Source organism: Orbicella franksi, chromosome 7 (genome assembly GCF_964199315.1).
Source record: "Orbicella franksi chromosome 7, jaOrbFran1.1, whole genome shotgun sequence".
In the NCBI taxonomy this organism is placed as follows: domain Eukaryota; kingdom Metazoa; phylum Cnidaria; class Anthozoa; order Scleractinia; family Merulinidae; genus Orbicella; species Orbicella franksi.
In genome coordinates this window covers 13,702,751-13,725,250 of record NC_138151.1, presented here as the reverse complement: position 1 = coordinate 13,725,250, position 22,500 = coordinate 13,702,751, and the positions used below count along the sequence as shown (strand labels likewise).

The following is a 22,500-nucleotide window of genomic DNA, read 5'->3' as shown; positions in this document are numbered from 1 at the left end:
CGAGTTTCATGCCAGGCGCCAGGTCTGCATGTCATCTCTCCGCCGGGATTCCAAGGAAGAATCGGAAGAATCGTGGTGGAGAGACTGCTCCTAGCCACGAAATACCTAATGGTTTATTGTTGCCAAAGCTAGGATCGTTATGTTTCACACGGGCTGCAATATGACTAGGTGGTCTCAGAAACTCAATTTTATGATGGCAGAGCATTTTTGTTTGTTTTTGTTTTTTTGTTGTTGTAAATGTTCAGTGATTGAAAAACATGCATCAATTGAACTCGTTTACTATTTATATCTATTCAAGATTCAAGGTCAACCACAATCCCTGGTAAATCTTATCCCAGTTGCAATATGATTAAGTGGTCTCAGAAACTCACTGTTATGATTGCGGGGTTCGAGTTGTTTTTGTTCGTCTGTTTGTTTTGTTTTGGTTTTTGATTGAAAGAACACTTCATCAGTAGAACTTGATTAGGGTTCGACTAAATGGAAATTGAGAGCAGACATTACGAATTAGCGTGCTAGTACATAAATTGAACTGTTCGTGTGCCGTTTTGAATTAGTATGGTCTGGTGCATCTTCCCGTTTATTTCATCCAAGAACTGTTGTTACATATAAGTTGCCGTTTTTGATCTCGTCACGTACTCCTCCACTACGAGCGACGATGTCATGCACGTTTACAGAGTAATTATATATGTTAAGTATTTTAGTCCAGGAGTTGCCCTTATCTGTTTTCTCTACTAGAGAATTTTATGGAGAAGTCATCTCGAAATTTCTGTTCGAAGGCTACTGATAACAACACGAGATATATGATAGACGAGCATGAATAACAAAATAGACCCAAAGTATTCCAGACTGTTTCCAATCAACAAAACTTGCCCTGCGTCTTTAGCCGCCCACCTCTAGATATTGAGAAGAGAACACGCTAAAAATGGTAGTTATGTGGAAATGTTCATCAAGGGAAACCACAAGAATTTTTTCAGGCTCTCTATTTACTACAGCTTGAGCCAAGTTTTCAAAGCATGTTTTGTTCATGCTTCAGCTATGGGCCTTTTCGAGAAGTTCAAAGGAGAAAAAAGATATCCGATACGACCGATCCATTTTCACTCAGCAAGTCGCCATAAAATTCAAGATCAAATACATAGCATAATCATATAACCACTGTGGCTAGCTGTCAGCTTCCGCTGAGTTACCTTTTTCGACTCCCAAAACATATCAATTCTCTACAGTGACTGTAAACAGGACTTTTAAAGTGGGTTCTGAGAATTTGGTGGTTAATCAAGGCGACACTGAACGAATCAACTTTCAGCTAGTTCATGTATATACGCTGCACGATGTAGCCTGTGTCAGACAACTGTCCGCTCTCCTCAAGAAAAATCGGAGAGAGGAGAGAGGGTGGCTGTACACAGGCTAGCTAAACTGCTGCTAATTAGTAGTTTATCACATGACCTACTAATAAGTAGACAACAAATGGGATTTGTCATTTCAGTGATTTTATACAGGCCTTACAAAAATAGTTCAGTTGTCGACGTCGAAATGTTCAACAGTGTAAAGTATTATAGATATACGATGTTTTTTTTTTATCTTGAATAAATGTTTTGTTATCATGTTATATTGTTTTCCTCAAGTTTCTTTTTTATCCCCTTCCTTTGATAACTAGTATAATTTTTGCTGACTTTAGACCATCATCAGTAAATATATATAACCCTTATCTCCATGCGATATCTGTGAATATCTGTTACCGATATCTCATCAAGTGACAATTCAACTTGTATTTCGGAATTGTATAAAATATACTTGATGCCCACACACCTTGGCTGGGTGTTAACGTAGGAAAATATGCAAACGCCTTGCTCGTGCAATATTAGATTTGTTAACCCTGCCCCCTTTTTTTCTTGGCTTGTTTACTTCTCTCCCAATTTACACAAGCGCCAAGCAACAGCAAACAGAAGTTAAGTACGTAACCTTCTGATCAGGCTACCCTGAGAACAGAGGAAAATTAAGCCTAATAATTAGCTTATTATATTTTGTGTTTGTCTTCTGGCTACTCACAGAAGCTAAATAAACGTCGTTCGTGGAAAACAGATGCTAGTACAATCGTCTGCTTTATTTATCTCTCCAGGCCACTGGCCTATTTTCGACGGTTTTCTAAATCGGTTTTCACTCTGGGCTGACCTTTCAATCGGGTTGGGAGACCAAACTAACCGGAACTCACGAAGTCGTTTTCCGAATGAGTTTGTCTATGATAACAATATTATTTCAGACAAAGTAGCTTACCTTTGGATGCGGATAGACAGAAAGGCGCGCAACAGATTAAAACAATGAGCAACTGCAGTGAGAACATTTGCGCCATCTCGACGGTGTACTAGCACTCAGTCCTCTTTCCGAATGTAGACAAGCCTATATGTCAAAATCACAACATATGAATAGAAAAATGGATTAATATAGAAAGAAAAACGTTTCGTGAGCTCCAACCGCAAACAAAAAAATATGCCTTTACCTGATGTTGCTTTTGGAAAACGAAGCACTGATCGGACCTCGACTGAAATGTGAAATGTGAAAGGTTTCGGGCGGTTTGGAATTTAATCCTTTTCGTGCAATATCGCTTTTTCTTCACGAATCCAAATTATGTCGTCATGGTGTAAATTTTCTTCAGATGGAGCGGCTTCCAGGGCTGAACAAACGTTTGTTTTATGTCAACGATTGCTTTTTCAAACCCCTGGTTTGATGCACAATTTATACTAATCCTTTTGAGTCTAGACGTGGAGTAGAATAAGTGAGTGGTCATATTTTGTTGGAATCTTTTTTTCTCCGATTCCTTTTTTGAAATTTCGCTAAAAAATGTAAAAAGTAAGTCGATCGTCGCAAGAAGTACTTCACTTTCTAAGGGTCGGTGCTGTTTTCTCGCCTGGCCTTGAGTAAAACGAGGACTGGTCATTTTTCAGGGAGTTTTCTTGTTTTTTTTTAATATTTCTTCCCTGCCATGTCGTGGGTTCTGACCCAATGTTTGAAGTCAACATGTTGGATTGATACATTAATTATCAGTTCAGCGGTAAATGTGTAATAATACATTGAATCTCTCAACGATAATGTCGTTTTAAAAGGCGACATGCTATGGCAAAAAAACATGCAGCTATGTTTGGCATCCATGCGAGAAATTCCTCTCAGGTCTTCTGCATGAGGATTCCTCCGAAATAGTAGAGGGTGTCAAGTGCACAAGAATTCTTCCAACGACAGACAATGTAAGAGAGTATAACTGTTATTTCGATGCCTGATGAAGTGACTGTAGATAGCTTGTTTGAAAACAGTTGGCTGAGGAAAGTAATATTTTTCCGTATACGCACAGGGCACCATGAAATAAGGCTCTTACTAAGATTGATTTGCTGCCAGAACTCGTCGTGACTTCCGATCAGACATCTTGAGTTTATTACATATTTTCGTTTATTTACAAACACGGTTTGCTTCTTGACGATTCAGCCCTAGAATGTTTATTTTTCGTCTGAACATGTAATTCGATTCGTTTCATTCAATTTGCGAGTGATTTATAACCTAATTAGCCACATATCACACTTCCATCGATGGGCTGCTGAGCTGATACGATTTAACATGTCGACACCATTATCACTTCCAGCTCAGTAGAAAAACATGGCAATAGCATAAATAGGGTAAGAGTTTTGGGAAGCGGGCCGAAAACAAGCTTCAATTTGACTTTATTTTATTTTATAACTTGCACCAAAATATTACCACTTACTATTCTAGAGTCATCATGTACAATCGTTCCAGTTTTTCATAGAATCTAAAAATTTCAATTATGAACATTAAAGTTTATCCTGGTTCTTTCTTCAAGTCATTATTGGCTCTCTTGCTGTAGTTTCAACAAAGTGCAGTACTCTTCCAAATACTAAAAAGTCTTTTCTTCTTGGATTATTCAGTACTTTTGAATCCGATTTTGGACAACACAACACATAATTCTTTTCGCATTGTTCAAACTTCCCGATCCCGGGGCCAATATTTATGTTCAAAGTTTGCTAAAATTCCCCACGTGAGGTGCGCACGGACGTTGAAAGTCCCAACCTCATCCCCGACGTGGGTCCCCCCCCCCTCCCTTGGGTATAACATTGATAACTGCATAAGGAAAATATGGCTCTTTTTCTCTTCAATCTTCCAGTGAAATGATGACGTCAGTCAAAAATTAAGTCCGTGCTTGTGATTGGACAGTGAGGTTCCCGCGAGGGCCTGAATTCGCGGTACTGATTCAAACAGTAACTAAGAATGGAGCGGTCTTTTAAAACACCGCGGCAGCAATATGGGGCAGTTGCATGCTCCTAGTGATGGGCTCCTGAAGCTATTTATTTTAGTTTGATAAGAAATAAAACGCAAACTGCGGTGATAAACATGGCAATAAAACGCATGTTAAAAAACAAAGTTCATTTACTTGACGTTTCGTATGTTTCAACATACATCTTCAGAAGTAACCGTTAGGAATAGAAGTAACAACTAAATTTAAATTTAAAATAAGTAACTAATTAACAATTAGGAGTTGGGATGGGGGTGAATAAAATCTGTAAATTAAAAGCAGAAAGCAATGAAAAAGAATGACCGGGAAGAGACTGGACCGAGAAAGTGTCAAATGAATTCGTCCCCAGTTTTCTCCGTGTCATGATGCCAGGCTACTCAGGAAATTTCTTGAGCGGCAAAAAAAAACTTTACTCGGGAAATATCGACGTCTTTCACGTTAAAGGTTTGATCAATTTTGTTTCCTTCATCGCATGCGGTTACTTCATTGACATCATTACCTTCATGGAACGATAAAGGCTCTCTGAAGCGCTCTTTTGTGGAAATGTGTGAGTTCTGAGCGATATTTATTCGAAGTTGTTTACCTTGGTCACGAGTCGTCAAGGACCGAACACATTTGCATCTGGGTTGGAAGACGGCTGAAAAACATCAAATATGAGGTTCAAGACTCATATGCTCAAAGAATCCAAGCGTATCTTTTTTGTTTAAACTGTTAGTACGTCAAGTAAAGAGTAGCTATAGCTGTTTTTGGAACGTTTCACCCTAGTATTTATATGAATTGAGCTTGGTATTGAGCTTTAACTTAAAGCACTTTGTGTTCTCTTTCTTTAATTGAACGTATCGTTTGGTTCAGTACAAGCAATAAATAGCGGGAATTTAACAAAAAGATGTCAAGTTTCCTATAACACCATGGCTTTATGAAGGGCTTAATCCGTTTTGTGAGATAACTGCCTGTTTTGTGGTGTTGTTACCTTCTTGACTAATGTCAAAACAGATAAAGATCTAGTCAGTTGTGTTGGTTGGACAACTGCTGATGAACTGTACTCTAGCGGGTATGTTAGACTTAGTTGGATTTATTACCCAATCAACTGCATTATTGTTCTCTGTAATTTTGTGGTGTCCTCTCAAAGACGTGATTTATTTTGTAATACGAAGAAAGTCCTTGTCTCATAGAAAAGGTACCATGTGCACCTTTGCACCCTGAAGAAGTTATCTGATCCTGGACACAGGATGTTTGCTTTTATAGTTTATGTTTTGTTTTTTAATGTTACTTGGTATTTTCATGTATTACTATTTATACCATGCCATAGAAAATACAGCCAATCAGAGTACAGGAAAGCCGCTGTATATTCGACAGTATTACGTCCAACCTTCACATGACATGCTCTACGCGTATGTCGCTTTGACTGTGCTGGCCACTGTATTTCCTATGGCATGAGAGCATTGCATAACTAGTATATAATTATACCAGAATAAAGTGAAATGCTATTACTGTACCATGAGTAAAATTGAAATCACAACCTATGCATTAATGTTGCACACTTCTTTTACTGTAATTAGCACCGCCCCCCCCTCGAATAAGAGCCCCCTTTGAAGAAGCGCCCCTCCTATCGGCTGAAATTTTAAATAAGTACCCCCTTGAATAAGTGCCCTCCTCCCCTGCCCCCCCATTTTGTGGATGAGTATTGAGACAACAAAGGATGTATATTTTTCGTCATGTGGTATCAGATTTGTACTTTGTTTCAGTTTGTGAACACATTTAGTGAACACATTGAACATGTTAAGTACTAATGGTGCCGCGATTTAAACTTTAGGATCAGCTTTTTATGTCAATAAACAGCTTATGTTGGTGTTTACGTGGAGATGATGGATTTTAAAAAAAAATCAAGCCACCATTTGGGAAAAATTAAATAAGCCCCCCACCCATCCCTTGAATAAGCGGCCCCGTCTTCTCCTAAATTTGAAATAAGCGCCCTGGGCGGTAATTTGAGGATTTACGGTATGTGATTGTTTCAGTGTTTGGAGTCTATCTACATGTATTTACAGTAAACTTATTTACAGCTGAAGTGTGATATAATTGCCTTGTTGACTGTCATATTTTTGTGTCTACCTGACAGTGATGATCATAGTATATTGAAATGGAACTTGTTATCAGATGAAACCACACAGGTAAACATGCACATTATATTTTGAGTTGATTAGACTGTTTTTTTTCGTCTGATGCATCAATTCAAGTATTACACTTTTTTTAGAATGACTTTTGTTTTTCTTTCTTAATCACAGGTCATTAAGTTACCAGCAGAAATCTTCCCAACTGATATACACTGGTTTCCACGAAGCGCTGGAGGCAAAAAACAGAGCCAGTCTGAGTTGTTCGTACTTACCTCTACGGATGGTAACTAAACTGATAGCCAGTATTTATATTTTTATACTGCAATGGATGTCTGTGACAGAATTATAATCATAGTTTTCCATGATAGACAGACTTGACCATTGGAGTGTACAGTTGAACCACAGCTAACAGACACCTTACATAGATGGACACCTTGGTAATGGACCCAGCCACATACAAACACTGCATTTTTACCTTCTAAACCCGGACATTTCTCTTAAGTGGACACTTTTTCTAGTCCCGAGGGTGTCCGCTTATTGGAAGTTCAAGTGTATCTGACTGAATTAATGGTACTTAATCTAGCTTCTGTACATTTACTGTGTGCATCAGATCTTAGATTCATTTATCATATTAAGCCTTGGAAGCACGTGGATGTCACAAGCGCCTTACTTTTGACTTTGGGTGACTGGGAAAACCTAACTTTTCCATATAAGTTTAGGTGCTGGGCACCTAAGATTTCATGGTTAGCAATATTCGGGCTCCTCAAAATGTTTCTTAGACAACAGCCTTGACTCTGCATACTAGAATGTTTCTAAACTGCAATTGGCAAGCGTCCCATTCAAGAAGAGCTACATGTATTATGCCTTTGCTATAGTCATGTGCAGAAAAATTTGAGATAACTTAACTAAGCTGTCTCACTCTGGATGAATCTCCTGACAATTCAGTACAGACCTAACTTTGTATTAAAATAATTTCCTGCAGGTAAATTCCACTTGATCTCTCGGAATGGTCGTATTGAGAAGTCTGTGGAGGCTCACCGAGGTGCTGTGCTCAGTGGAAGATGGAGCTTTGATGGGTCAGCCATGGTTACAGGTGAGGAAGAGTTCAGCTGCCTGAACTGAAGGTTTCATTGAAGTGATCATTGATTGTTTTTTGTCATGCAATCAAGAAAATCAAATATCTTTTAGTTTTAACCCATTGGCTCCTGTGCTGCCCGTAACTGGCCGTGATGAGCGTTGACCTTTGTTCCACTTCTGATGTCATCACCTTTGACCAAAAATTGGCATTATCTATACTCAAGTTCTGCAGGGGGAAAAGATATTTGCAATGATATGCAGATCAGAGTGATTAACCTAGTGGAGCCTGAAATATGCACCAAAATGCTGAGAAATTTGAGTGAGAAACTTGGAGCAAAATTTCCTGTGGCTACACTTAGCTGTAGTCCATGGTAAAAATTGCCCGTCTCTGTGATGCCTTCTCAGAAATTTTTGAACTGGAAGCAAGCCCAGAGAAGGTCAATCACTGCAGCAAAAAGATAAGAAAAGGAGAAAAAGGAAAGGCCAAAAAAAAAAAAAAATTAAAAAAAGCAAAAAGCCTAGAGATGTACATGTACTGTAGGTCACTTTCTTGTCCAAAAACTATCTTGAAATTTTGATTTCTGCATGTGGCCAAGCAAAAATGTTGTAAAACACAATGCTAGTGGAAAGAAAGGCATGCTGTCATGTTGTAAATGCCATTTTGAGTAGATTGGAGCTAATTTGGCCCATATCCAGGCTAAAAATCTCCAAAATGTCCAAAAAATGTGTTTTTGGTAGAAAGCTCCAGGAGTCAATGAGTTAAGTAAACCTGTTAAAATACAAAGCATAATGCTTTGGTATTGGTGGGTGAAATTCTCCAGGTGACCATTTTGCAAAAAACTGGCAGTTACCAAATGATGTCAAAAATTATGGTAGAGCACGCTTGACAAGCTCAGAATAAGACCCAACTCTGCAGTTTAAGAGATTATCTTAGTACTATTTTAAATCTAGTTTCTCTCACACTGATCATGCATGCATGTTTTTAATCTTTTTTCCTCAGTTGGAGAGGATGGTCAAGTGAAGATCTGGTCCAGGAGTGGCATGTTACGGTCAACTTTGGTTCAAACAGGTTTGTTTATTTGTGCTTCTCAAACTTTCTTAGTTTATATCATCAAGTAACTACATGTATTCAAAGAAAAGCCACTAACTAAAGTTACATGCATTTTTATCACAGTGAACTTTCCTAAGGGTTAGTGCGATGGACTTTGGATTGAGCAGGCCATTATTTATAGTTTACACTATGCAGTGTCTCTGATTAATAGGCTTGATGGCTGGCTAGAAGACAAGACACTGTGATGAAGTTGTTGACTTGGTTGATTGACTGAAGGGGCAATTGATTAATTGATTGATTAATTGACTGATTGGTTAAATGAATGTCTTTTGTTGATAACAGTCTTTCCCAAGACTGGGACAACATCACAAGTCCAGACAAAACAAGTCATTTTCGTGACAATTAGCCAACATATGTTTTTCCTTACCTTTCCCTTTTTTTCCCAGCACATGACAGAATCACCTTAATTAGCAGAATGCACCTATAGTGTATTTAAAATTTACAATTAAGTTTTGTCCAAGTATCACTTTGAATGGTTGAGATTCAGTAATAATCCTGTGATGTCTACAGGTACCCCAGTGTATTCTGTTGCCTGGAGTCCTGACTCAGACCACATCCTACACACAAGTGGAAAGCAACTGGTTATTAAACCTTTACAAGCTGCTGCAAAGCCAGTCCAGGTACATGTATGATCAAGTTGGAACTCATACATCATTGTATACTTATTGTCATTGTTCTCGTTGTTGTCATTGTAGAGAAGATTTACAGTGAATTCCCAATTTTTTTTAACCTCACAAAGAAATCAAAAACTGGTTAGAAAATCAGGTACTTCAAGTATTCAGGGGTAAAATTATAGTGCTCATTGGATGGGAGGGAAACAACTTTTTGTTCAAATTATCAGAAAGTTAAAAAATTGAGGATTTGAGAAATTGGGATTCCACTGTACTGTAGTTTCTGTTTATTATTTGAAGCTTAAAGAACTGACTGAGCGAATGGGAATGCCATAATGATCTTGTACAAGGCTATCAGGCATGGCAAATAAATCCATTCACTAGGAGAGGTTCCCATTTTCCTTCATATGAAGTTTTCGACCATTACATGTACCATTTGCAGTTATAGAGTCAAGTACAAGCTCTTGCTAAAAATGTTTTGCCAGGAATTTAATTTTAATTTCACTTGTTATTGTCTTTAAAGACAATAAATTACTACATAAATATAATCATGGATCTGTACACTGTACTTGTAAATGTTTTCTTTAGTGGAAGGGTCATGATGGGATTGTGTTAAAAGTGGACTGGAATCCTATCAATAATCTAATTATCTCTGGTGGAGAGGACTGCAAATATAAGGTTTGTTCTTGAAATACTGACATACTGTAAGAAGACTTCAGTAGGTTCAGTGATAAAGAAACAGCAAATCGCAATATTCAGTCATTAACCTTGATGTGGAGTCATAAATTAGAATTATGTTACATATTAATAATTGATTTGAAATGTTTTGAAGATTGTTGGGGGCAGTGCCTTAATTAGCTGTTGCATCTGTTTGTGGGTCTTATTAGCCTTGGTGCAGTTTATCATCATGTTTTTGGGCAAAACACAGTACATGTACATACTCTTTCACTCAGTGTTTCTTGACACTGTATAGCAGGATCAAAACAGACAGCTGTTTTGAGAAAGGTTTTCCTAGCAAAAAAGCACGTACAACATGCTGAAAGTATTGTGGGTGGAGGCTGAGGTGGTTTACTGTTGTTTGATCAAAGTTTACGGTTCTTTCAGTGTGAAGGAAGGAGCAACCAGATACAAGTAAAATCATTATTTTTCCGTCATTCATGCTGAAACACCATGATCTTCGATCAACCTTTCGCCATTGCTGGCATAAGCTTTTATGCCTTTGTAAGTTAGACAACCTTTCTCGAAACAACTGTGTTTAGTGGGTATCAGCCAAGGGTTAGGCCAACTAAACAAAATTTTGGGAGCTAACCTGTGCTGAACTAGCATGCCAATCAGGGGTTCAAGGCACAATTTACTTCTAGTCAGTTAATGTTATAGCAACCAACTTTAAATGCTGGACAACTTGTTGATCCATCTGGTTGCTCTGATCCCTGGAATTAGCCTTTTTAATAATATTTCAAATTAATATCCTGGCAGGTGTGGGACAGTTATGGCCGAGTGTTGTACTCCAGTATGCTACATGAGTATCCCATCACTGGCATCTCATGGGCCCCTGATGGTGAGTAAAATGTTGTCAAATTTTGCTGAAACTAGTACATTTAATAACTATTTCTTAATAACTAAAGATTGTCACTGATGAGATAGTTCAGACCTGTGACATGAAAAGGATGTCTGATAGCAATCTGTCCCTGAAATAATTTTTACAAGGTTGACAGTAATTTTCAAATAATATGCTAGATTTATATGATATATTTATATATTTTATATATTAACTTTATATTAATTTAGCTGCATGCCTCCACTTTTACCAGTTTGTAATTATTTTGATTCAGGTGAACTGTTTGCTGTTGGTTCTTTCAATACTTTGAGGCTCTGTGACAAAACTGGGGTAAGCATTGCGAGTTGCAAGTATGAGAAGTTATTGCTTGAGAAAAGCAGCAGCTTTGTTTTAATTAGTTTGCACATTTCTAAAATAACAGTTGAGATTACTGGACTTTTTGTATGGTGTAAATCTTTGAGACCAAGTAAAGGTCTGTGTAATTCTTTGTTAGTGGTCCTACACATTGGAAAAACCAAATACCGGCTCGATATTCAACATTGCATGGTCCAGTGATGGTACTCAGCTTGCTGGGGCTTGTGGAAATGGGCAGGTTATCTTTGCTCATGTGGTTGAAAGGTGAGTAAATATTGTTGGTGTCAGGTTCTCATTCTCTGCATATTTCTGGGTTCAACTAATTATTATAATTATAATGTCAAGCAGAAAATGAAGCTCCATGTTTCTTTTTGTTGTGGCTGATTATCACCACTGTTATAGAGTCTGACTTGCTATGAGGTGAAAATATGAGCATAATATATTATTTTTCCCATCAGACTTTCCCAGTTCCTTCTTGTTGGCTGCTCAAGCTAGGCTGTACTTGTTTTTATTTCCCAGTAGATAAACTTGAATTTTTGAGCTGTATTTTTTTTTAAGTGTGAAATTCTGTCATGTATCTTTTATAAGGTGTCTTAACAAATGAATATATGAAAGACCATATATTTGAACTGCGGAGAAAGATGTGAAGACATGATTGATTATGGCAGTTTATGCACACAACTTAAGTAGTTGTGAAATCAAAGGAAAAGCCTGAAAAAAAAAAGTCAGACCTGAAGGGGATTTGAACCCCTGACCTCTGCAATACTGGTGCAGTGCTCTACCAACTGAGCTATCAAGCCATCTGGGAGCTGGTCACATTGAGAGTTTGTGATATACCCATAGATGATGAAGAATACAAATGAATATATGAAAGATCATATATTAGAACTGTGGAGAAAGATATGAAGACATGATTGATCATCACAGTTATGCACACAACTTAGTTGTAATATTTAAGCCTGAAAAAAATTCAGACCTGAATGGGATTTGAACCCATGACCTCTGTGATACTGGTGCAGTGCTCTACCAATTGAGCTGTCAAGCCCTCTGGAAGCTGGTCACATTGAGAGTTTGTAATATACATGTACCCGTACATGTAGATGATGAAGAATACAAATGACTATACATGAAAGATCGTACAGTCGAACTTCGATTATCCAGACTCGTCGGGACCTCGGTAAATAGTCCGGATAATCGAGAGTCCGGATAATCGAAAACATGTTCATTAATGAGATAGAAATGTAAATAAAAAAAGGTATACAGGAAAGAAAACATCATTTTAATTGTGAAATCTACACAGCCTGTATGTATCTACAACTAAAAACTTTCAGTTCAGGTATTTACAAAGGTCTAAAATGTTCAAGCATGTTTGTTTGCTTCAAAGACTTGTAGCTTGATCAGAGACTTTTGTTTTAATCCTTCGCTTGTCTTGATGCTGTCAGTAAATTTTAGGATCTTGTCTTTGTTCTTCCGTATGTCAGAGATCTGCTGCTTGCTGATGCCAAATTCTTGAGCTAAATTTGTTCCTTTCTCTCCTTTATCCAAACGTGAAATAATTATCTGCTTATCTGTAATCGATAGAACGGCTCGCTTTCGCTTCGTAGACATGTTTTTAATTAATTTGAGTTTATGATTGATCGCTCGTGTGTTTACATAACCCATGCGGAAGGAACTAATCAAGGATGAAATTCCCTTGGTAACAAAACAATTGAGCCAATCAGATATCAGCTGAATACATCAGAATATTTCTTTGTCTCATCGCACTTGCAAATTTTGAAAAGCGTACAGGATAATACGCTGTTTCAACAGTCTTTTGAAAGGATTATTGGGTTTTTTGCGACTTTGAGTTTTCAAGATCACAACTAATTAATATTCATGAAAAAATTGGGACCAGTGAAAAAAGTCCGGATAATCAAATAGTCCGGATAATCGAGCTCTGGATAATCGAGGTTCGACTGTATATTTGAACTGGGGAGAAAGATATGAAGACATGATTATGGACAAGACATAATATATTATGAACTCTCAATGTGAGCAGCACCCAGATGGCTTGATAGCTCAGTTGGTAGAGCACTGCACTGGTATCACAGAGATCATCAGTTTGAATCCCGTTCAGGCCCGATTTTTTTTTCAGGCTTTAATTTCACAACTGCTTAAGTTGTGTGCATAACTGCGACGATCAATCATGTCTTCATTTAAAAGTGTCTTTACTTTCAATAATGCAGCATTCTTGTGCTTGGCAGGCGTCTTGAGTGGAAGAACTTTGAAGTTACTGTCACAGATCGCAAGAGTATTGTAGTGAGAGATGTAACCAATGATGTTAAAGAATCATTAGGTAATACTTTGACCTTGAGTGTCTTTTGATCCTTGTTGCACAATATTTGTGTATTGAGGTTGTATTAAAATGTTCTTTCAGACTTCCGAGACCGCATCATCAAGACTTCACTAGCTTTCAACCATCTTGTGGTAGCAACAACATCACAGTGTTATATCTACAGGTATTTACCTATTGTCAATGAATTTATTTACCAATCAACTGATTTTAATGAGGGTGATGAAGTTTATGATGATTATTTAAATAATCAACAAAAACTTCATTTCCTTTATTATCTTTGTTATCATCATCATCATCATCATCATCATCTTTGTCGTCGTCATCATCATCATCATAATCATCATCGTCATTGCAATCATTGTCATCGTTTCTTTTCATGCCAGTAGGCGTATGAGGCTTTGAACTGAATGATGGAAATGCCATACAGGGCTTGAAAATAACCCCATCTGCTTGTCCAGGACAACTACATTTTCCTCTCTGGCAAGTAACCTTCCCTGCTTTCATGCCCCATGGGCAAGAGTCTAGGCAAGCTGTTCAATGACTGAATTTTTGAAAACTAATTTTGAAACAAAGAGTAAGTTTTAGGCACATGGGTATAATTAAGTGTTTAATTAGAGAAACTTGATGAAAATTACAAATTATAGCCTTGTTTTGTTGATTGCATGATGTACATCGACCGTTTAGAAGTGGTTACCCAGGCCATGATCAAACTCTGCCCTAATCAAATTTCTTTCCATGAGTAAAAATAGCTGTGTTTGGCACGAAAATGCTGTGTTAATGTATTAAAAGTTCAACAAGTTTTGCAGAAATTTTCCAGTTTCACTGTATAAAACCACACTCGACATCAGTGTATCAAAGCTGTAGACACTGTATGCAAAAAGACACCACAATATTTCTACAGCAAAAACAAAGCCCTCTCCAGCATTTTTAATCATGAACAAATCCACAATCACGGACAAAAGCAGTTGAGACACTCGCCGAAAAAGACCTGTTTTGTTGAACACGCAAGTTTTTCAATCTCCAATTTTCACATTTTGACCTCCTCTCCCCTTTTCAATGTTGTAACCACGTGACAGTGTCCATGGAATGTATTTCAACATTAAAAAGGGGGAGAGGGGAGCTTGACTATCAACAAAAAAGATGTTTTTTGAAACTACAGAAGGACTCCGATAGAAAGTGTCTGTTTTGCTCAAATGTGTCAACATTTCTGTCCATGATTGCAGCTAAATCTCTTCGGTGAGACATTCAGGTTCTCTGGTAGAAATATACTTGGGTGCTGCCGAAATGAAAAGTTTCATTATTATTATTACTATTACTATTACTATTATAATCATAACAATTACAATTTCCTCAAGTGTGATTGGTGCATAAACTGCTGTATTTTGCTCTAATGAATCTGCAAAGTTGTAATCGGACAGTGTATTTGGACAGTTGGCTGTAATCGGATGCCTGTAATTGGACAGTTACATGAACCAATCATTTTAAGTCCTCTCCACTAAATCCACCAATCACAACATCAATTGTCTATTGATTGTCCAGTGTCCATGGAATGTATTTCAACATTAAAAAGGGGGAGAACATGAACATGAAAGGGATGAACACTAACAAGACTACAAACAAGTCAGATGGGTTTATTTCATTCCAACACTTTTATTTTGGGGTTCATGAATTATTAATTAGTTTGAAAACCTGGGCAAGCAGGGAAGTGACCTGGGTGAGCAAAATTTGAGAATTACTTGCCCCAAGGGAAAACTAGCTCTTGTAGGTAGACATTTTTTCAAGGGCCATGCCACTAACACTGTACAAACACTGTAAAAAGAGAACTTATCAACCTCCCCATTAAGCAGAGGTTTGGGTCCCAACTGGGTGTCCCCTTTATAGCCTGCCAAGACAATATTGCAGGGGTAGATCCAGGATTTTTCTTAGGAAGGGGTGCACCACTAAGGAACGGGAAAACTATTTTCCATCAAGGCTTTAAACAGAAATTGTCAGGTTTTTAATCACAAGTAATGTGGTTTCAAGGATGCTATCAAGATTAATCATAACAATTACAATTTCCTCAAATGTGATTGGTGCATAAACTGCTGTATTTTGCTCTAATTAATCTGTGATGTTGTAATCGGACAGTGTAATCGGACAGTTGGCTGTAATCGGACAGTTGGCTGTAATCGGACACCTGTAATCGGACAGATACATGAGCCAATCGTTTTAAGTCCTCTCCACTAAATCCACCAATCACAACATTGATTACAATCACCATAGTAACCACTGACTGAGACTGACTTTGTAAAACTGTGGAGGTTTAGTCTCTGGTGAATGTTTTGAAAGAGACTTAACAGCCATTTTGTGAGTTGTTCTCCATATTTTATAGTTATGATATTTAGAATGACAATAAAAAGCTCTTTATCAAATGAAACTTTTACTTTTGTGGGAAATTGTAATTGTTATGATTAATTGGTAACAGGACATCGTGTCATCCAATTCAGTCTGTAATCATACTCGTGATTAACAAATTGGACTCCCGCTTTACGGTCGTCCAATTTTGTTAATCACTTGTATGATTACAGACCGAATTGGACTCCACTCAGTCCTATTACCATTATTAATGGTACTGCCTACTGATTCAGGTGCCAAATTTATGCTCACCTCAATCCTCTAGCCACTTCATGTAAGAGTGCCATGAAACTACATGTAGATGCAAGCAATATAATTATTAATCCAAATAAAGTTTTTATCCATGCAGAGGCACATTTTGTATAATTTAGTAGCAAGTTGTATGAGCAATATGATTAGAGTAATGTATGTTACGTCAGTTACGCCGTTCCTTAGTGGTGCACCCCTTCGTAAGAAAAATACTGGATCTACCCCTGCAATATTGTCTTGGCAGGCTATAAGGGGGACACCCAGTTGGAACCCAAACCTCTGCTTAATGGGGAGGTTGATAAGTTCTCTTTTTACAGTGTTTGTACAGTGTTAGTGGCATGGTCCTTGAAAAAAAAATGTCTGCCTACAAGAGCTATTCATTAGTGGAAGTTGATCAGACTGAGTACTACAGTATATTTTGATCCTCTGTACAGTTGGTAAAAATAATAAATTATTATTGTTTGTTATTCAATTCCATAGTGTCAGAAACTGGAATACACCCATGATATTTGACCTCAAGAATGGAAACACTACCCTTATTGTCCAGACTGAAAAGTGAGTTTACTCATTATAATTGCATTACAAGTCAACTCTCATTCTGAAATTTGTCATGTGAATAGTTGCCTTTAGTTAGTTTGTTAATATTTTATCATGTGATGCTACTCAATGATTCTTGATGATTGCAAATAAACTAATTAACTGCCTATTTCTCCTCAATGAATGATCAATATATAGAGATTCAGATTTAGCTTCTATTAACCGTGCAGGAGGTCTCTATGCCATGGGAGAATCTTGACCAAGGTTGTGAGCACCAACCGAGGGCAGTGATGTCTGTACACATGACCAAGATTCTCCCATACAGACCGACTAAGCTTGGTTAATAAGATGTTTATTACATGTACATGTATATGGCAAACAAGAACAATTTAATTCATTTAATGTAACTGGTTTGTACAAACTGACATTTTGTTTGCAAGTGGCGATGAGCTGAATTTAATTCTGCCAACGTTTGCTCATCCTCTTTAATTTTTTTTCTCATCACACTTTTTGGCACTTCCATTAACAAAATTAATATTGGTAGAAGAAAATACATTGTACTCAGCATTTTTGCATTTTAGTTTGCAACTTTTCACAACAAAACATTACCAGTCTAGATGCCAGTCTAAATACTGGTCTAGACCACTTTCAATATTGATTTCAGCCGATCAAATTCGTGAATTCGGTAGTTCCCAGTCCTTGTGAGACACAGCCATGTAATAAAACAAGGTATGACTAAACAACAATACTAGCCAGTAAAATGAAATTCTTAGTTGTACTATAGTTACAGGAAATGTAAAAATGACATTTAAAGTTTCAAAACAAAAAATATTTGTGATCTTGAGGTTATAGCTATAACTAGCAGCAAATGATGAGATACATGTATAAACTATTATTCTCCTTGAAGAAAAATCTTGAGATTGCTTTAATTTGCACTGTTGTTACATTTCTACAGGCATTTTCTATTAGTTGATGATGCTGGTCTTCAAGTTTATTCATATGAGGTTTGTATTTCAGTACTGCCTTATTCCAACCATAAAAATTAAAAATGTTCAATATTTTTAAAATTTTAATTCACCCATTTGCCCGGGGAGGGGGAGGGGAGGGGGGAGCTGAGAGGGGACTCCGTTTTTCAATTTCCATTCTTAGGCTCGATTTCTGCTGTTCTCTTGAGTCCGGTCTACTGGCTTGGGCTCCTTTCCTGAACAGTGGCCAGTAATTGAGCCTATTTTGTTTTAAGAGGTATCTTTTAGGGGTTAATAGAGTTAGAGCCATGCCCTGATTAGTCTCCTCTAGGGGTTTGATTCAAATATTTTCCGATGAGCATGCCTAATGGGCAACCTTTTCATGTGGGAGTCCCGCTGGGCCTACATGTATTTGTTACTGGTATTCCTTATATTTTGGTGTCATTGTAACAAGAAAGCTTATGGTGTTTGTAGGCCTGATGTCAGGACAAGGGCAAGCAAATTCAGCTATCCTTTGAATGCATAATCTGTAATAAAAGTATTCATTTAGTCTCCTTCCTTTGTGATTTCTTTGTTAATTATATCTTTTCTTCCTAGAGCTGAAGGTTTGATTTTCAATTCTTTTCTTTTTGAACCCTATGAATTTTGTCCTTCTTCATGTACACAGTGAACTAACCTTGGTTTGTTACAGTGTACTCTAGCTTAATGATCAAATTTATAGCAAGCAAACTTTGTTTTGATATTTTCTTATTCTATCATCTTTGCGTCAGGGTCGTCTAACGTGTGTTCCAAAGTACCAGGGTTTAAGAACAGACATTCTGAATGAACAGACTTGTACATTGAGTAATGACACCTTGGCAATCAAAGATCGGAAAGATGAGAAAGGTATTGTAAACAAATTTATATATTAATTCTTAACGATGATAATAATATGAAGTGGAGTTTTATGTTAGTTTTCTGTTGAAAGTGATCAACAAAATTGAATGGTTCAGAGCTCAAAAAAATGTGCCGTTTGGTCATCCTGGACAAGTAGATTTTCCTGCTGGGTAAGTAACTTTTCAGTCTTGCTTGCCCAAGGGGCAAGGGATCAGTCAAGTCATCTACTAACTAAATGAAAAAAGTAAACTGAGAGTTGTCCAGGGCAAACAAAAATTGAGAGCAGCTTGTCTAGTGTGAAAGGGTTAGCTAGAGTTATGGAGCAAATCTCCATGTAATGTGCTTGTTTTGTCATGGGTACAAATAACTGAGTACAAAATTATTTTTACTGGTAACATTTGTATGCAGATGATTAAATGGTGCTCTCTGAGTCAGCATTGTTTTATTTATTTTGTTTCAGTGATCCATTTATTTGAAGCCCAATCAGGAAAGCCAGTGGGTAGTGGACAACCAATACAGCATTCTGTAAGTATTTAATTCTATAAATATCCTTCAAGGGTTTTATCAAACAGGGTAATGTTCATATCCCTGTAGATTCACATGCATGTCATTCTTTGTTCATTCAAGAGAATCTGCCATTTAAGTCCAACTGGTGCTATACTCCTCTGACTAAGAGATTGTTGTTAGGAGCTTCTTAGAGTTATGGTTTCCGGTTTTCGACAGAGCCCCAACCAACCACAGATACTTCAAATTACATCTCAATGTCTGTAGACCTGTTCAAGTAAAGAATTTTCTAGGTTGAATCTCAATTCAAATCTCTGTTGAGTGGAGGAAGAATGCTTACATGTATTTCTTTGTGTTGAGTTTCTCCAGCTTAACTTGTCCTAATCTGATTATACTTTTTCTGGCTCTAGCTTGAAGTGATGGAGATTGCCCTTAGCCAGTGTGGTCCAACCAGCAACAGACAACTGGCAGTTATTGACAAAAACAGGGATCTCTATCTCACCCCAATCAAACACATTGGCCCTGCAGAAAGGCTGGTTAAACTTGGTTAGTTTAGATGACTTAACATCACTTTAATCTGTATCTGACTACATGTAGATAGTCACATTGTGATAATCACATGTAACAGGGTGCCATCCATTTCTGTAGATCAGTAAGTTAGTCTCACCAGTGGAATGCATGGAATACCATTTCATGTCCTTTAGCTTAAAGGACCCTAATCAGCCTCTGCTGTTTTCAATGCCATTGAAATTATTGATATTGAATAGTGAAGTGAAATCTTATTGTTTTTCTGTAAGTCATGTTCCTGAAAGTAAGTTAATAATTATTTTTATTTAGTAGTTTCACAGTGATTTCCTTCATTTCAACATGCTCTGATTAAAATTCTGAATAAGACTCTTTCATGTAAATAAAAACAAAATTCCTAATTTCATGCTTGTGTCAAGAAAAAAGAAACTGTTTTGTAACTAGTGAGACAATCTCAGATAGTGCAGAGTGTCATTTACGGCTCTGGTACAGTAGTCACACAGGTCCTCACCCCTGCTGTTCTCTCCCTTGGTAGTCAACTAGGCCTTTTCCCCATTGCAGAATATGAGCAGACAAAAACTTGATAAGACATAATCTTAGCAGTGTATGTGTTTCATGTTTGTGTTTTGCCCCAAAATAACTTACAATTACCGTTTGTCAAGACGGTTTTAAATTCATTGTGGTATTTTATGTTGAGTTTCGTTTATTTTGTAGCATTACTTTTCACGCCAACATTTGTAATTTGATACTTTTGTTTTCCTGGCCAATGTATGCAACAAGATGCCTTTGTTTCAACAAAACTATATGAAAGATGTGTATTTTTAACTCACTGCTGAAGATAAATGGAATATAAAGTTAAATTTCTGCTGAAAAGTCGAAGAGGAATGATTTTGTTTTATTCAAAATGTAAATTTTCATTTCATTTATAAACAAGAACTAATCTAATTATCAGATAGCCATGTTGAATCGCGGAATAGTGCGTTCTAATTCTGTTGCCAGCTGAGTTGGTGTACTAATACACAATGCTATCAAGTAATAGCATTGAGGAGCATTTCAACAAGAAGTATTGAAGGTAGAGATCTTTACTTGACCGAAATTATATCCCACATCGGTGAGCGAGTCGCCTCATGGACTGATGAAATTAATTGGAGGTTTCAGTAAGTGCCATGGAGTCTGCGGCAATAATAACGAAGTTTCTTTTGTCACAAATTTACTAGTTTTACATGTAACTAACACGTGAAAGTTTCGGCTGAATATGAACTTTGGGCTCTCTTTCATAGAAGAGGAAACAAACAAGCTGCTAAGGAGAAGCAATATGTTCCCATTCTCTATTTCAACCCTGGCAAACGCAATAGTTATAAAACAGCAGACAACATTTCTTGAATCGAGCTAGGGAAGATTCCAGAAGATACACAGTCACAGTAGCATTCTTTGCACTAAAAAAGGAGAACTGACGTTACCTGAAATATAACTGCTATCCCCAGCCAAAACGAGAGTGTGATATCACTCATTACAGAAAATTAAAAAAGCATGCATCTGAACTTGAGAACGGAGTTTACCACACTAGCAATGATTGAGTGCATGCGTCTGACATGTTATGCTCTACCACAAGGGAAAGCACTCAACGTTTGTGGGTAGTCCTGTATAAAATGTATCTTTCACCTATCATATTGTTGACTTTGACGCTAACTAATTTGCACGTGCGTTTGGAGCAAATTGCTTTTGTTGTTAACAGAATGGCACCACAAGGATAGCATGAGATTTGCAAAACCATGTAATTATATATTTTTGTCATGTTATCATGGAAAGCAACGTAAGTATGGCATGTTTTGCGTAATGCACTCGGATACCTACCCCACCCAGCCCCCCTTCCAGCATAGCTAACTGATTAATTGAAACTAATTAATTAAACAAACATTAAAGTTTACACCTTATGGCATTATGGCATTATTGTGTTAGTGCCTTAGCGAACAACAGCCCCCTAAACCATCACAATAGTGCACTCTGCACTAAAAATGTGGTCTGGAATGGAAAATTTCAGTCTGACATGTCTAAATAAGAAAAGATGTCAGCCTGAAAAGTAGATATAAATCTTTCAGCCTTGTTCCTCAGTCTGCAGTCTCCAGTTATTCGTCCATTGTTCCTTCTAGCTGAGGTTTGTGTTTTTGTTTTTGTTTTTGTATTTTTTTGTTAGGAACAATGATAACCACAATGGCTTGGAATGACAACACAAACATGTTGGCAGCATTCCAGGATGGCAGGTTTATTGTATGGTACTATCCCAGTGCCGTGTACGTGGACCAGGACATCTTGCCAAAAACACTTCTCGAGAAAGATTCCAGGTACACACACATTCATGGAACAAAATCCCAGCCCTCACTGCCAGATGATTGTACAAGAATTAAAATGCCTGACTACCATATACATATTGTTTTAAATTATCTATGAACTTGTTTTGAATTATCTATTAACATTTTGATCTGAATGGTGCTTAGTTCTTGGATCATTGTGTTCTATTTTCAGTGATTTTGGAAAGAGTCCCCAGATTGTTAGCTTCTTGGAAAACCATTGTACGATGAGAAGGGCTGATGGTTCACTGTGCAGTACAATGTGAGTTTTACATATTAAGCAAAAGGACCACAAAAATAATATGTATTGACACCCACCTTGCTAAAATGCCCTCTACAGGCTTTTAGGTACATGACTGTATTCTCAGTCTCGCTATTTTCTTTTTCTGATTTTAAGTCTTGGACTCACAAATGGTCAAGGTAACTAATGTGATTTATACATGGCCAGTAGTTAATGTATGGCAGCATTAGCAATGTTTAACTCTTTAAAAATGTTGGCAACCAATTGTGACCACAAATAGTTTCATATAGTTATTAACATGTCATCTCTATCACCACTGCAAGTAACACTCACTTACCTTGATTCTTCATATAATTTTGACAGAATTTCACCGTATCCATCCATGCTTCACAAGTATGCCAGTGAATCTAAATGGG

At 37.3% G+C, this 22,500-nt stretch overlaps 2 protein-coding genes and 1 non-coding gene across 3 annotated transcripts in view; 1 reads left to right on the top strand and 2 right to left on the bottom strand.

Moving 5' to 3' along the window:
* The window catches only part of LOC145493956 (uncharacterized), a 1,630-nt gene extending 1,571 nt beyond the window's left edge, over positions 1 to 59 (bottom strand). The window contains exon 1 of the mRNA XM_081473449.1: positions 1 to 59. This exon is cut by the window's left edge and continues 264 nt beyond it. The gene's annotated coding sequence lies outside the window, so the exon portion shown is untranslated.
* Positions 60 to 4,545: 4,486 nt separating this feature from the next.
* LOC145493957 (intraflagellar transport protein 80 homolog) overlaps positions 4,546 to 22,500 on the top strand; it is a 23,525-nt gene continuing 5,570 nt past the window's right edge. The window contains exons 1-21 of the mRNA XM_081473450.1: positions 4,546 to 4,978; positions 5,282 to 5,339; positions 6,405 to 6,456; positions 6,571 to 6,682; positions 7,382 to 7,492; positions 8,477 to 8,545; positions 9,098 to 9,207; positions 9,787 to 9,876; positions 10,675 to 10,756; positions 11,031 to 11,086; positions 11,250 to 11,374; positions 13,354 to 13,445; positions 13,527 to 13,608; positions 16,569 to 16,643; positions 17,581 to 17,629; positions 18,361 to 18,475; positions 18,927 to 18,991; positions 19,381 to 19,516; positions 21,690 to 21,837; positions 22,019 to 22,105; positions 22,448 to 22,500. The exon at positions 22,448 to 22,500 is cut by the window's right edge and continues 1 nt beyond it. Of these exons, the coding sequence (XP_081329576.1) occupies positions 4,942 to 4,978; positions 5,282 to 5,339; positions 6,405 to 6,456; positions 6,571 to 6,682; positions 7,382 to 7,492; positions 8,477 to 8,545; positions 9,098 to 9,207; positions 9,787 to 9,876; positions 10,675 to 10,756; positions 11,031 to 11,086; positions 11,250 to 11,374; positions 13,354 to 13,445; positions 13,527 to 13,608; positions 16,569 to 16,643; positions 17,581 to 17,629; positions 18,361 to 18,475; positions 18,927 to 18,991; positions 19,381 to 19,516; positions 21,690 to 21,837; positions 22,019 to 22,105; positions 22,448 to 22,500 (1,804 nt within the window). The 5' untranslated portion in view covers positions 4,546 to 4,941. The remainder of the gene's footprint in view (positions 4,979 to 5,281; positions 5,340 to 6,404; positions 6,457 to 6,570; positions 6,683 to 7,381; positions 7,493 to 8,476; positions 8,546 to 9,097; positions 9,208 to 9,786; positions 9,877 to 10,674; positions 10,757 to 11,030; positions 11,087 to 11,249; positions 11,375 to 13,353; positions 13,446 to 13,526; positions 13,609 to 16,568; positions 16,644 to 17,580; positions 17,630 to 18,360; positions 18,476 to 18,926; positions 18,992 to 19,380; positions 19,517 to 21,689; positions 21,838 to 22,018; positions 22,106 to 22,447) is intronic.
* On the bottom strand, positions 11,838 to 11,910 carry Trnat-agu (transfer RNA threonine (anticodon AGU)). The gene has a single exon. It is a non-coding gene; the product is annotated as a tRNA-Thr (tRNA).